A 14,713-nucleotide genomic window follows, 5' to 3' on the forward strand; every position below is an offset into this window, starting at 1 on the left:
TTAATGTGTGGAGTTTAGAAACTTTATTAACATTTTAAACCATGCAGCAATAAAAACCCATAGCAGGGCCACATAACACTGCTCAACAAGCTTAAGGGATGACTTCGGTTTTCCATATTCTAGCCATGACAAGGCACAACTTATTTATGAAATAATGATTTCAGGTTTTTCTCATAGAACATTCTTTCAAAACTATTGTCGAGTGACACATTATGTCATAAACGTGCAAATTTAAGAGGTATGCAAATAAATGTACAGAAGTGTGGGGATAAAACGGTTTATGATTATAGATGGATGGAATCAACAGGATGCTGATCAAGGTATTCCAGCAAGCAGAAGCTAAACCCCTTCGTTAACCCTCGCTTCCCATGGTAGCATACCTTGACCGACATCCTGTTGATTTCATCCAATAAAACCTGTCTGCTGATGTAAATTGACACTAAGCATCACTAGTTTGTCGTTCAATCTATTTCAGTGATCTTCACTATTTTTTAGGAGGCTAATTTTGTCGAGAAGACATCAGTCTGAGAGCCACCACACCACCTGTAGGATTCCAAAATGGCTGCTATTAGGCCCTGCCTCCACGTACTAATTTTTTTTCTCATTGTGGTTACTGGGCTGCAAGCATAATTGTTTGTATACTGCCATCTACTGATATAGTGATGTTACTTTTACGCTTCGCATTGGAATACTCATTTGAAACCACTGGGTCAATTTGATAGCATTTATGGTGGATGATGATGTTTTTTTTCACATTTATGTATTATAGGACGTGTGTCGGGGACTCCAATTTAAGCCACCAGGGGCCGTAAGTGGCTCGGGGGCCATGCAATAAAGAACAGGAATCTATTTGAAAGGCTCAGTGTACAAAGGAACCAAAAAGTAAGACTTAGGGGGAGGAGGCAGGGAAGAAGGGGTCGATTAAGAGGAGGGGGTAGGGGGGAATACTAAATTGTACATATTTAGGGTGTGGAGATAAAACATGTTAGATACGAGCAAGATACAGGAGAATAGACGAAACTTGCACCCTATATCCACTCGCAGCTTTGTGCCATGCCGGCATGGTTACTGTTGCAGCTCCACTCTGGTGTCGGGCCAAAAGCATCAAAAATTTCCCAGACAAATTTTCTGGGTGGGAGTATTTTAGCTTGAGCTGGACTGGAAGCACTGTGATATCATTGCCTTCGAGCATTCCAAGTCACTTAAAATTAAGGTAGCAAAGTTGGCTGTCCATTGAAAGGGTCCGTTGACTGTCACACAAACAGCTATCATTTGGAACTGCCACATGCGAGCGAGTTCCCTTTTTTGTTACGTAACTTAATGCACAACTTCCAAAATGAGATTTGGTGACTTGGCAATAATGGTTCACAACTGATTCGCAAAATTTGCAAAAGGTTTGTAGCTCTGCAACTGCACACAGTGTGAAAACTCAATCGTAAAACAAAAACAAAAAAATTACCCCCGTGTGGGGGTGACGGTCATCTCTATAATACCACAAGTTCTCAATGTTCAGTTCAGGTAACTGCGAAACAGTCCAAACTAACCGTTTAGATTGAAATAGTTCACAGAGATACACTAGGATAATACTACTAATGACATAATTAATAAATATGTATTGTTCATTTAGTACCCGGATTAACACATCAGAATCACCAGTAAGTGCAATACGTGGTTTTCCGGTCCGTCCACTCTCTGGGGACATTTCAATTCTGGTTGTAGAAAAAAAACGAACAAATAGGCTTAGCTCTCGGAGATTATGATAATCCTGTAGATTATTCTTCACTGATTATAATGCAACTTTCAGAATGAAAATTGGTCAAGTATTTTTGAGATATTGAGCTTTGAAAAATCGTTAATTATTAATTCCACAGAAGTTTCGTGACACTGCATAAAGTAACATGTCAGGTATGAAAAAACATTTTGTGTGCCAGATTCATTAATTATTAATTCATTAATTATGGAATGTACTCATTGATATATTAATCAGAAAGCCCAAAGCATGTAGCATAATTTATCACTTATCCCCTCATCCGGGATCCGTGGCCTCGCCCCACAGCCTGCAGCCCTATGTCCGCCGGTGATTATGTTAGATATCGGCACGATCGAGAGGAGTCTGCGAATCATCCCTGCTGATGCACTGAATTGATGCAATCGTTCGGCCAGAATATTCGTTGTCAAGATGTTGCATGATTAAATCACCAATATAGTCACTCGAATTTATACCGCCGACATACTTCTTAACAATCACCTTCGCCCCAGAAACCAGTCAATCTGAACCATGCTGGCCACCGCTCAGACGCCATGACCGGACTACTGCGCAGTTCTACTGCGCAGTTTGGTTAAAGATGACTCGGCATTTTGGCGCGCGTTCACGAAATTATATTTTGTAAATAAATGCCGACGTTTACATTTCGGGTTTTGAAACTTTTGCACCTTCGGCGGAAAATGTATAAATATAAAAGGCTAAAAATGTGTTTTATAGCGAACGAAGTGAGCTTAATACTTAACGCGTGCACGTGAGAGAATAGGAAATAACAACAACAACACAATAGTCTTGGCTATTTGGAATCCATGGCGTTAGCTATGACTTTTTGCTTCCGGTTGTTGTTAAACGCTGTGCGGTGTATAAACACGATTGGGTTTTATTTCTATCTTGTGAATATTACTTAACGCGTGCACATGAGAGGATAGGAAACAACAAAAACAACACAATACCTTGGCAATTGTGAATCCGTGCCATTGGCTATGACCATTTTGCTTCCGTTTTTTGTTTTGTTTCCGGTTTTTTTCATGGAGATTGATGCATGCCGGGAGATCATGACCGGAAGTGTTTATTTATTTATTCAATTATTTTTTTCCCAAAGTTAATTTTACACTTCCGAAGGTGATTTTTTTCATGACAGGAAGTGTTTATTTAGTATTTAACATTACCGGGAGTGATTTTGAAGCTCTTTCCGGAACTTTTAATTTCTTTTATTCTTGACCAGAAGTGATCATTTATTTATTTATTTATTCAATAATTTTTTCCCAAAGTTAATTTTAATAAAGGTATCTCCCGCATCATCAAAAAATATTTTTTAATCGCGATTTACATTATTTGTTCGCTGATCCCGAATCCAGGCCGAAGTAACCGGAAATTGCGTCAAAATCATCAGCTGTGCGGCGCTTTACACGGACCACGGTATCGTTGGCAAGTATACAGTTGTGAACAAGTTTTATGTAAAGTCAGAAGCGAATGTAAGAAGAATTCTACGTTCACTTCTCGGCTTTGCCTATTCCATATTATTTATATTTCATTTCTCCTACCTTCCTTCTTTGCGAATCGCATCGGTGTTTTTGGCCATCTTCCAGATCACGTGACGATCAAACGGGAAGGAAATTCAAAAATCTGTCCGGTTAGATACAAGATAATATTTTTTACTATCATAATCAATAAACAGTTGCCGAATATCTTGTAGAATGGCAGACTAGATAGGTTTTTGAAAATGGCGATTTTTATAACTTACGTGACCTTATCCCTGACCTTGAACCCGGACAAAAGTTATATCGTTGTGCAACACTCATCGACCTCTACCCACATACGAAGTTTCATCAAGATCGGAAAGAAAAATTGTTGACGGACGTACGGACATTTGGTCCGGCTTTATTGGGTCATCTCGGTAGAGATGACCTAAAAAGCAATCATGAGAATACAAATGTTGGCCAAAGACGTGCGGCGGTTTTCTCTTGCCATGCTAATTGGGATGTGGAGCTCAGTTTGAGCACAGGGAAGTTTTTACACCTCCACAGCTGAAGGCTGGAGGGCATTGTGTTATTGGGTTGTGTCCATTAGCGGGGTTTTTTGTTACTATGATAATTTGTGACCCACTAAAGGGAAAACAACCAAACTTGGCACACACATAGACTTTAATACAAAGACGAATGGATTCAATAGATCCAAGGTTAACAGTCATGTGACCTTTGAAAATCATTCTGCAGATCATGACTCGAGTTAGAAGCACCTGATGTCTGTCTCTCTCTGCCTTTAATTGAGACCAAATGTAACAGTGGGTTGACACATAATGTGGAGGTGAATCCAGACACATTTGGGTGAAATTTTATTTTCGAGTTTAACTTTCTTGTGGAGACAAGGCATTAGGGTTTTGGGCCATTTATTTACTTACATAGATGTGGAGACTTCAAGCGATGCTTACACGTCTCACGTGACTGAACTGGAACCTCTAATATTATGCATGCAGATTGAAAAAGGATGCAATTGGGGGGGGGGGGGAGTGGGGTGGTATAGGGAAGAATTGCAAAGAAAAAGCAAAGAAATTTGGAGGAAGAAAGTGCAAATGGAATTGGGTGAGGGTGGGGAGCGGTGGGAAGAGATGAAGTGTCTTCCATTTTGTAGGCATAATACGTAAATGGCCCTCTTATCCCTTAAGTGTTTAAAGCAATGCATTTACAAGGGTAACAAAATAAAATGAAATACCGTAACCAAAGCAGCAATACAAAGTGGCGAGGCCACACAAAGGGTAAAAAGAGTACAGTATCATAAAACCAGGAAAAAAAAATGATGAACCCAAAGTTAAAATGTCCGAGTTTAAGTTCGTCGGTGTTGTGTGGAAACTCAAAAATATATATTGCAAAAGGGTAACTTAAAAAGAAAAACATCTCGTAATCTACACAACGTTACAAAAATGGTCCATTCAATACATTTTACATTTAGCCAAAAATAAAATTATGCCTTCCATGAGCTCGCATGAAAAGACTCATTACTATTATTATTGTTATTACTATCATTATTATTACTGTGCATGAGATGAGGTATGAAAAGCCACACGAGGGCAAAGTAGTTTCAACCCATGCTGATGCAGGCCTGGTTGAGTGGTTTTCAAGCACTGGGTTTTTAAAAGCAGCTTTGATTTTAAAATGTTGTAGTTAGGCAACGGGCGCCATAATCTCACGCGTGAATCTCCTTACTCGGCAAACACTTATTGGCATTTTAGCACTCGGATTATTACAGATGCTGGTAAGTTTCTTTTTGTAAAACACTTCCTCCACCTCATGCGGATCAAACGGATGGCGGATCGAATAAAACCGCTGAGAGAGGATATCCTTTGAGGTTCAGTAAGTTCCAGTTAACGACTTGGGATGGGAGGGGGAGGGGTGGTGGGGGAGGGTCCACTGATAAGGTTGCACCATAAGCTCCCAAACTACAGGCTCAGACAACATCAATATCTCGGTCTTGATCTTGAATAATTGCTTATCTTTTTAGTACCGGTTACTGAAGGTGCCCACATTATTCATACAGCATAATCCCATGTTGCACACGTGCTCATGCACATACTGTCCGGAGACCTCGTTCAATATACGTGAGAGATCACAACCGTTACTTGAAGTAATCCAGGCCAGCCACGAGCAGGAATTTCTCAAGGAAGATCTCGGAATCAAGTACAGCAATGTGGGCCGCACGACCAATTAGTGAGTTTGCCGTGCTCGGCAAGGCGTGTGCTACGTCGTATCGGGTGACCTTGCACCGTGCACTTGCCACCACTGGCTCCAGGAGGTTCATCTGCATTTCACCGTAAACTCTGCCTGCACAGGTGATGACAGCAGACCAAATAATTTGAAGCGCTGCTCAAAGCACTGACAATCAATTTGATCAGTTATTTGTTAACTACATGAAGGCTTTCATGAAGATGTACGATGTCACCTCGAAGGCCTTACCCATGTACTTGTCCCTGAGTGCGGCACGGCACATCTCGATGCGTGCTGAATGGTACGGAACATAGCGGTCCTGCATAGAACCAATGAGTACCACATTCTTAAAATGCTCCAGACCTGAGAAACAGACACCTTCCATGAGCATCACGTTTGTAGCTTTGCAAGTCTTGGTAGTTCAGAAATTCATTACTATTATTAGTGGAATAACCAGGGGATGTGGGTAAACAGGATGGAAAGTGTGAGGGGGTAGAACAAGAAGATGAGGTTCGTCTATGACAGAGCATCAATTTTTACAATTCTGGGAAAGTATATTCTGCACAGAGAAAGCGAATTGGCCAGCGCACGGTCAAATGGAGAGTCCAATTGCTTCTACAAACCAATCACATCAAAGGAATCGATTTCTGGTTCGGAGGCTCACCGGGCTTCATGCTAAGCTTGTACAGGAAGGTCTGGCGGGGGTCCGTGTGGTCACGGCAAGTCAACTGCAGCAAAGAACTAGACTTCTTCCACTTCTGCATGAGCCACAAACCTGGCGGAAGCATGACAAACAAATGAATGCCTTGTTCTGCAGTGGTCTGTGTGAGGGTTTTAGATCGTAACAATATAGATAAGCTTAAATGCTCACCATCGACATTTGTATACCTTGGTCGAGGCTCGTATGAGAGCAAACACACAACTCACAGCAAGGAGGCATGAGACAAGAGGGGCGGGAGTGGAAGGGACAAAACAGTGGGGAACAGACACATTAGGTGAACTGTGGAAGGGAGAGGGATGGGGATGGGACGGGGAACATGGCGAAGAGAAGATGGACATTTCAGGGACTTTCAGGAAGGAAAGCAGGAGAAATGAAGGAAGTGGGCTTGGGTGGATTATCGGGGGTAGAAAAGATCGAGGATTTGGATGGGGAAGATAAGAGGTGGTGGTGAACAGCTGTTTTGAAAGCCTGGAGGGAAGAATGGGAAAGAATAGAGTGAGGAAGTTTATTCCAAAGGCGGGAAAAAAGAGGAATGAAAGAGTGAAGATGAGCAGTGATTCGTGATTTTGGTAGTTTTACCAGAAGGGGGTTGTTGGCGGACCTTGAGCGCCCTGTGGAAATGTGGTGGGGACAAATCGCAGAGAGAGCAGGGGGGGCAAGGCTGGAGAGGAGTCGGTAGAAGACAGAAAGACCACCGACCAACCTGCAGTGATTGAGTGAGAGGCCCAAAGACACAGCTTCATTGCGGGAGATGCCGATGATCTTAAATGCCCTGGTTTCGACAGCGTTAAGCCGAGAAAGGTGGGAGGCAGGAGCACCAGCCCAGAGGGGAGAGCAGTACTCCATCAGGCTACGGACAAAAGCTTTGTAAGTGGTCAGGAGCTCAAGAGGGCCGAGGAAGGACTTAGCACGACGGAGGATTCCCAGTCGGCGACTGGCTTTTGAGGCGAGGTTGGAAATGTGACTTTCCCAGGAAAGGTCATGGCAGATAGTGAGACCTAGAAGCTTGAAAGAAAAGACTTCTTCCAGAGGATTGTTGAGAAAGTGGATGGGGGGGTTTTGTAAACGGTCCTTTCGAAGAGACATAGTGAGAGTGTGAGATTTGTCTGGATTGAAAGACATGTTCCACGTGTTGGACCAGTTTGTGATTTTATCCAGATCTGCAGTGAGCGAAGAAGCTGCTGCTTGCCGGTCTGAGGGATGACAGAGGGTGGAGTCATCGGCAAAGAGAAATAGAGGATTTTCCAGAGAGTCCGAGAGATCATTGATAAAAACCAGAAAAAGAACAGGGCCCAGAACGCTACCTTGAGGAACTCCAGCCTGCACAGGAAGAGGGGATGAAAGAACTCCATTTAGGGCCACACGTTGACTGCGACAGGAGAGGAAGTCTGCGAGCCATGAGTGGAGATGGCCTTGAATACCATGGGAAGAGAGTTTGGTGAGTAGGGCAGGGTGCCAGACTGTGTCAAAAGCACGTGATATGTCCAGGGATATGGCTCGGATTTCCTGTCTGGCATTGAGGACCTCCATCCATTGATGGGAGAGCAGAAGCAGCATATCCAGGGTAGAGTGACCTGGTCTGAAACCAAATTGATGATTGGAAATCAAGCCATTGGAGAAGAGGAAGGATTTCATATCTGAAGCGATGATGGATTCCATCACCTTGCTGATGATTGGGAGAAGGCTGATTGGTCTGTAGTTATAGGGATCTGTTTTTGCACCTTTTTTATGCAGGGCAGTGATGTTAGCAGATTTCCAAGCAGATGGCAGATGACCTTGGGCAAATGAGAGGGTGAATAGAACAGAGAGAGGGTGAGCAAGAGCAGAAGAGCAGGCTTTGAGGACACGTGGGCTGATGCCGTCTGGACCGGTTGCAGAATCTGACTCGAGGTTTGAAAGCAAGCTCTCCACCTTGTCAGGAGAAAAGGATACAGAGTCCAGGGACAGTTGGGTGCGACTGGGTAAAGTGGGTAGAGATAGTGATGGGTTTAGGACACAAGATTTAGCTGCAAACACCGAGTTTAGACATTCAGCTTTATCACGTGTGGAATCAGCAGTGCGGCCATTTGAGGTAAGGGAGGGGATGGAGGGGGAACATACACCAGAAACAGATTTGATTAAATGCCACCAGGATTTTGAGGAGGGAGAGAGGTTTGAGAGTTCAGACTTGAGATGAGAAAGATGTTGTTTTCTGGCTCTCCTGAGGGTAGATACACACTTGTTCCGAGCTTTGTGGAAAGAACTGAGAGTGCCCTCAGTTGGGTTTGCTTTCCATGAGGCAAAGGCAAGTTGTTTCAGGACAACTGCCTCGCCACAAGCTTCAGTAAACCAAGGGCGGGAGGAAGGGTAAGACAACTGAACACGAGAGGGGATAAATCTGTGCATGAGGGAGAGCAAGTTTCTTTGAAAGAATTCCCAGGATGAGTTGATGTTTGAGAAAGTAGTGATAGGAGACCAGTCTGTAAGTTTGATGGCTGCTCGGAGACCCTGCCAGTCGGCTTGAGTGAAATGCCAGACTCGACGGCGGTGAGGTGGTTCTCTGATAACAGCCAGAGAGATGTCCACTTTGACAAGGACGTGGTCAGAAGAACCAATTGGAGCGAAGGAAGAGCAGCAGATATTGTCAGGGAAATTTGTCAAAACCAGATCCAGAAGAGATGGAGTACCATTGGTTGAGATCCGGGTCGGGAAGTTTACCGATTGAGTCAGTCCCAATGAGTCGCAGAAAGCTTTTGCTGAGGTGCCATGGCAGGTGAGAGAGGTACCCACACCGAGCCAACTGGCGTGATGACAATTGAAGTCACCACATAAGAGGAAGAGAGAGTTTGGATGAGAAGATAGAAGATGGTCCATGTTTTCGGATAGTGAGGTGTAGATGGAGTCATCACTGTTCGTTAGACGGTACAGTACACATATAAACATGAGGTGGGAGTGGAGGGGAAGCCGAAGCCAGAGGTATTCCTGGGGGTGTGGGGGAGTGAGAGCAGTGCATGGAGAGTGAGGAATAGAGTCTTTGATGAAGAGAGCAACACCTCCACCAGGACGAGGCTCAGGTCTGTCATACCGTAAGAGGGAGTAGCCAGGGAGAGATACTTGGGAGTCAGACACGTCTTGGGAGAGGAAAGTTTCTGTTAGGCAGATAATGTCTGGTTTGTCAGTGGCAACCTGTATGGAAAGATCTGAAAGGTTTGAGCGAAGGCCCCGGATATTTGAGGTCCACACTTTTAATGAAGGGGAAGGGGAGGAGGCTTTGGGTGCAGGAGGTGGAGGGGGAGGGGGAGGGTAGGACAAGGGACGAGGGGGGCAGGTAAGGAGGGTTGCTGAAGGAGTGTGGGGTATTGCAGAATAGCGAGGGGAGGGGGCCGAATAAGGAGGAGAAAAGGCTCTGTGGTGCTGGGGGAGAGGGGGTACAAGAGACAAGGAAGAAGGCAGTTGAGGATTTGAGGAGGTGGAGTGAAGAGATGGAGGTGAGAGGGCAGTGGAGGGAGGCAGGTTGGTGGATGAGAGAGGGGGCAACTTTGAGAAGGAAGAGTGAGGGGGATGAAAGGTGGGAGAAAGGTGAGGGGGGAATTTTTGAGAGAGGTGAGAGGGAGGCTTGGAGGGAGAAGAGTGGGATGGTTGCTTTGAGAGTGAGAGTGAGGGGTGAGGGGGTGAGTTGGCACTGAAGTTGGAAAAAAAGAATGGTTGATGGAAAGCGAGCATCCATGGCAAACTGTGGTTTTTAAAAGTTTTAGGTCAGAGATGCGATTTAACACAATTCTTGATGGATGCAATGAAGGTGAATTCAGAGAATGGAGAGAAGAAGCGCTGTAATAGTTGGATTTTTTAGGCAAGGAATGAAGGAGAGGTCGAAATGAGAGCAGTCTGTTAAAATAGCAGAAGAGTAGTGCATTGTGAAACAGTAAAGAGTACCACATGTGTGAGAGAGGAAGATGAAGCATTATAAGATCGTTTTTGTTGTTAAAAATAATGTATGAGAGAGTTCAACAGATTAGGTCATGGAAGTGTAAAAAAAAAAAAAAAAAAAAAAAAAAAAAAAAAAAAAATCGAGGAAGAAGACGAGGAGGAAGTTAAGAGGAAGAAGAATCGGGAGAAGGTGAGCGTGTTGTTGTTGTTGGGTATATATATATATATATATATATATATATATATATATATATATTTTTGTTGTTGTTAATATTAATGTATGAGAGAGTTCAACAGATTAGGTCATGGAAGTGTAAAAAAGAAAAAAAATCGAGGAAGACGAGGAGGAAGTTAAGAGGAAGAAGAAGAAGCAAAATTGGGAGAAGGTGAGCATGTTGTTGTTGTAGGGTCTTTTTTTTTTATTTTTTTGATAAGAAAGAGATTAGTTGGGAGAATGGGGGATGTTTGGAAAGTGGGGAGGATCAAAATTGAAGGTAATGGGGAGGATAGAAATTGAAGGTAATGGGGAGAAAAAACAAACAAAAAAAAAAAACGATCGAACACCGAGTGGAACCAGTAGGCCTCAAGTCTAGGCCTAGGCCTCAAGCACAGGTCAAAAATACTCACAAAATTGCACGATTTTTGAAACAAAACCGAACTAGCAACACACAGTAACATGTAGGTGAGAAAATTAAACAGTTAAAACGGGACAAATAACAACCGGAAACTTAGCTTTGAGAACGTCAGCAGGGAGCCCTGAAGGAGACCTCTTGCTGCTCCAAAACCAGAACCGGAAGTCAATTGGTTAAATTGGTTAAAATAAAAACAGTGATGATGGTCGGGAGAATGTGCAGAAATGTGATCCGATGGCGTACCAGTGTTCACAAGTGTGCTGGTGTTGTAAAGGGTCCCAAGGTGTGGGCCAGACAGAGACAGGAATGTGTGCAGGTGGCTCAGATAGCGTTTGAAACGTGGCCGTGTGAGAACAGAACGCACGATCAGGTTACCGAGGGAGTGTCCGATGAAGCTGTGAAGAAGACAAAGTTTAACAACAAGAATAAGCACTGCATCCCGTTCAACAACCATCCTACTTTCACATTTATGGATCCTTATGATCAAAAAGCTTCGCACACAAAACAAACGATGACAAATGACATGATTTTCAGAATATTTCAGGACTATTCTGGGCATGGTGGCTCCTTGATAAAGTCCGGAAAAAGCACCATTTACAGAACGGTCACCAAACAGGATAAGCTGACTTTTATTATGAGCTATTTTGGGATATAGGTATGGCCTAGAGTGAAGGTCCTGTTAACTGCAAGCATGTGTGCACCCTGGCTCAAACCATTATATCTAACCCTGGCACTTAGGTCCTGGCTAGTCTTGCTTTCTTGGATGTTCGACAGATGGTGCTGGAACATTTGAAGAACTGCTGTAAGATGGCCGAGAGTCGGAAGAGCCATACGGTGAGTCTGAGTGGTGGTGGCGTTTGATATTGCCAGGGCTTAATCAAGTATAACCGGGGTTTATTGAGGGTCACTCCTAGTCCAGAGAAGGAGGGCTCCACAGAGTGTTGCACACCTGCCTGGTAATGGTCCTGGTCCTGCGCCACCCCCCCTCCTTCCACCCTCTCGGTGATCGGGGAACCCGGAGGTGAATGGGCAGTACATCCAAAGTGAGTTGGCTCAACAAGCTACATTAGCTGAAAGGGCAATGTGTGTGGCAGTTGAGAAGCCAAATCTCCCATTTGAACATCAAAATATAAATTGGGCTCAAGCCACCTGAAGGTCAGCCACTTCCATTTGGCTAGCACAGCAAATATATACTGTCAGAACCCGGTTTACATCGGGGATACATTCCTGAAAGGTGCAACGAATAGCAAAACGATGAAAATCAAAGCAAATTTTCACATACTAATTAATGGAATAACCGGGGGACGGTATCCTCACATCGCTAACTCAGGTATTATATTGTTGTGGTTACCAAATTCGCAAACCACCATTCAGGTCCCTTAGGTGAGGTATCTCGGTAAGTACATGTGTAGTTAGGCCCAAACCCGTTGTCTAGTGGGAATACATGTCATTTATGCGTGCTGCGACTCTTCAGGATAGCCGTTTTTCTTTTACTATCTTTAATTTGGACCAACCGCCATTGTTACAACCACAACATCAACCACCCACCGCGGCGCCGCTTCACGTCACACCTCGCAACCGTCGCATCGCCACCGTTCTTGCGCCGCTTGTGGGTACCGGTGTTGGACTCGTGCAGGGCGCGCGCCGAACAGCGTGAACAAAACCACGGATTTTCCACTTCAAAAACGGATCAAAAACGACACACGCCCACTTTTGTTCCGTCCAATCGGTGAGCAAGGGGCGATTTGGCCCTGCCCCCAGGGCGTTGGAGGGCGATCGATATATGCAAATTTATGGATCAAAAAGCATTCACGCCCACTTTTTCTCGGGCCAATGGGGAGCGAGGTGAAAGGTCGAAGGGAGGGGGTCAAAGATGAGAGAGCGAAGCCACGGGGCTTATATAAGCGACCGTGTTCGTCAGTCAAGGAACAGAGAGTTAAGACTTCGCGGGCGGTGGAGTTGGGAAGAAGGAGCAAAAAAGAGCTGGTCGCCGTCGTGTGCGTTGGAGTCGGAGCGGAGGGGACGGAGCTGTGGAGAGGCGGCGAGGGCAGACGAGGGGGTGCTCGCGTCGTGCAGGGAGCTGCACCCCAGGGAGGCCGACAGCGCGACCTGGCCGAGGTGGAGACGCTCGTCGCGGGACTCGAGGCAGAGTAGGAATCCTCTATACCCCGAGCATCAGCAACCCCCTCCTGTTTCCCCCCGCGCTGAGATAGTGCGACCAAGGGGGCCCCTTTTCCCACCCCCTACCAGACACTGTCCGCGAGGCCCGCGGAGTTGAGGCACCATCGCCGCTCCGCGTCTCATCACCAGACGGGTAGGCCCGACCCGGTCTCGGCCTCAGGCCCGCCTCATCTTTGAGGGTTCTCTATTCTTTTCCTTGGTTTTGGGTATGTGTTGTCGGCGCCGTCTGTGAAGTAAAATTGTATAAGTGTTGCCGTGTGCTCGCGTAATCGGTATTAGATCTGCATTGTCGCATTTGCTTTTTGTGTAAATTGCATTGTGTTTTTCTTTTCTATGTGCTTTTGGTGGAATTGAATATGTGTGCTTTCCGTTCAGCGCGAATAAATGTGCTTTGTGTTGAACTGTTTCCCGCTTCGCTTCGTCATTTCTTTCATTGAATCCTCATCTTGCTTCACGTAAAGGGTTGGTAGTGGGCTGAATACGCCCGATAATTAATCGAACCGTCGAGGTCGACGAATAACACCGCTCGGTTATCCCGATAGTACGGAACGGGTCGCTTAAGTGGCCCGTGTCCGAAGTCGACCTGCGGCGAGGTGCGATCGCCCGGTCTACCCTCCGCGTGGGTACTTAGGTAGGTCGAATTTGGCGAGCAACCCTATCCCACGCGGGGGCTGATTGGCTCGATCGCGGTGAGACCGAAAGGTCCACCCGTGACTGGTTCCCGGCGTTAGTCCGAGAGGGTCACGACTGGATTGTCCGTCCGGTGGGCGACGTGCCGCGATTCGAGTTACGTGGCCGTCAGCACGCCGGCGGGCGAGAGCCCGTAACAATATTTAGCTTTTCCCCGATGATATTACCCTTTTTGAATAATGACAGTTATATTCAAGTGCAAATACAAATAAATAAGTAAAGAAACAATTACCAGACATATTTAAATAAACCTCTTCCGGAAGCGGTCAAAGATGGCGGCACGTCTTCTTCTTCCTCCTTCGTCAATGAAGGTCGGCATGTTTATCGATCCGAGGCAAACTTAATAACCCGGAAACATCAACAGCACAATCAGCAGCATCCATTCGACAAATAATCATCTGATATCCCTTCTAAGGTAACACTCACAATGCCTGTGAGCAAATGTACAGTACAGCAAATTTATTTATGTGCGAACCAAAGTACAGTAGTTATTTTGGGTAATTTGTGACGTAATCAGGTGTCTCAGTCTTTTAAGTTCTTAAAACGCTCGAGATTAAAAAGTCTGGCTTTTAAAACGACGCAAGTGCAAGTTGAGATGATGAATAACAAGAAGTGCTATTAATAACATGGCGACATATTTACGAAACAACCAAAAAGATGGGCGACAGAAACCGGGGTATCACTGTACAAGTTTATCGTTGCAGGGATGATGCTAACTGTGATAATGGTGTGAAGAAGGAAAAGGCCTCACTTTTACATACCATCAGTGGTGACAGGCAAAGAAAAAGGCCAAAAAAAAGGAAAACCTCTGCTCCCCCATCAAGATGGCTCCAAGATGTTGAGGTGAGAAGTTTGTTACTGGGAATAAATAAGCCTTTTATTCATGAGGAGGAATTCATCCATCCACTGGGACCATACTCTGTGCAGAGCGTTGGTGCTGCCTAAGCAGTCTCCTTGTCTATTGGGCACAATCCTGGACGGGTCGCCACTCCGACACAGGATAGCAGCAAGCTGGCACTTATGCTGACCTCAGAAGGATGACAGGCAAAGTCAACCCCACCTGATAATAATTCAACAGCTGAGGGGGATTTGAACTCAGGATCTTGGGATACCAAGCCCG

At 45.1% G+C, this 14,713-nt stretch overlaps 1 protein-coding gene across 1 annotated transcript; it reads right to left on the minus strand.

Moving 5' to 3' along the window:
- On the minus strand, positions 1-11,277 carry LOC147017250 (protein FAM135A-like). Its single transcript, XM_085846711.1, has 4 exons — positions 10,966-11,277; positions 6,128-6,238; positions 5,713-5,826; positions 1-5,580 (listed from the first exon to the last, which is right to left on the minus strand). The coding sequence occupies exons 1-4, from the start codon at positions 11,174-11,176 to the stop codon at positions 5,375-5,377; spliced, it is 642 nt and encodes a 213-aa protein (XP_085702837.1). The 5' UTR covers positions 11,177-11,277; the 3' UTR covers positions 1-5,374.
- Positions 11,278-14,713: the final 3,436 nt, after the last annotated feature.

The sequence above is a fragment of the Eptatretus burgeri genome, chromosome 11 (assembly GCF_056783735.1).
Source record: "Eptatretus burgeri isolate ZD-2024b chromosome 11, Ebu_testis_v1, whole genome shotgun sequence".
Classification (NCBI taxonomy): Eukaryota; Metazoa; Chordata; class Myxini; order Myxiniformes; family Myxinidae; genus Eptatretus; species Eptatretus burgeri.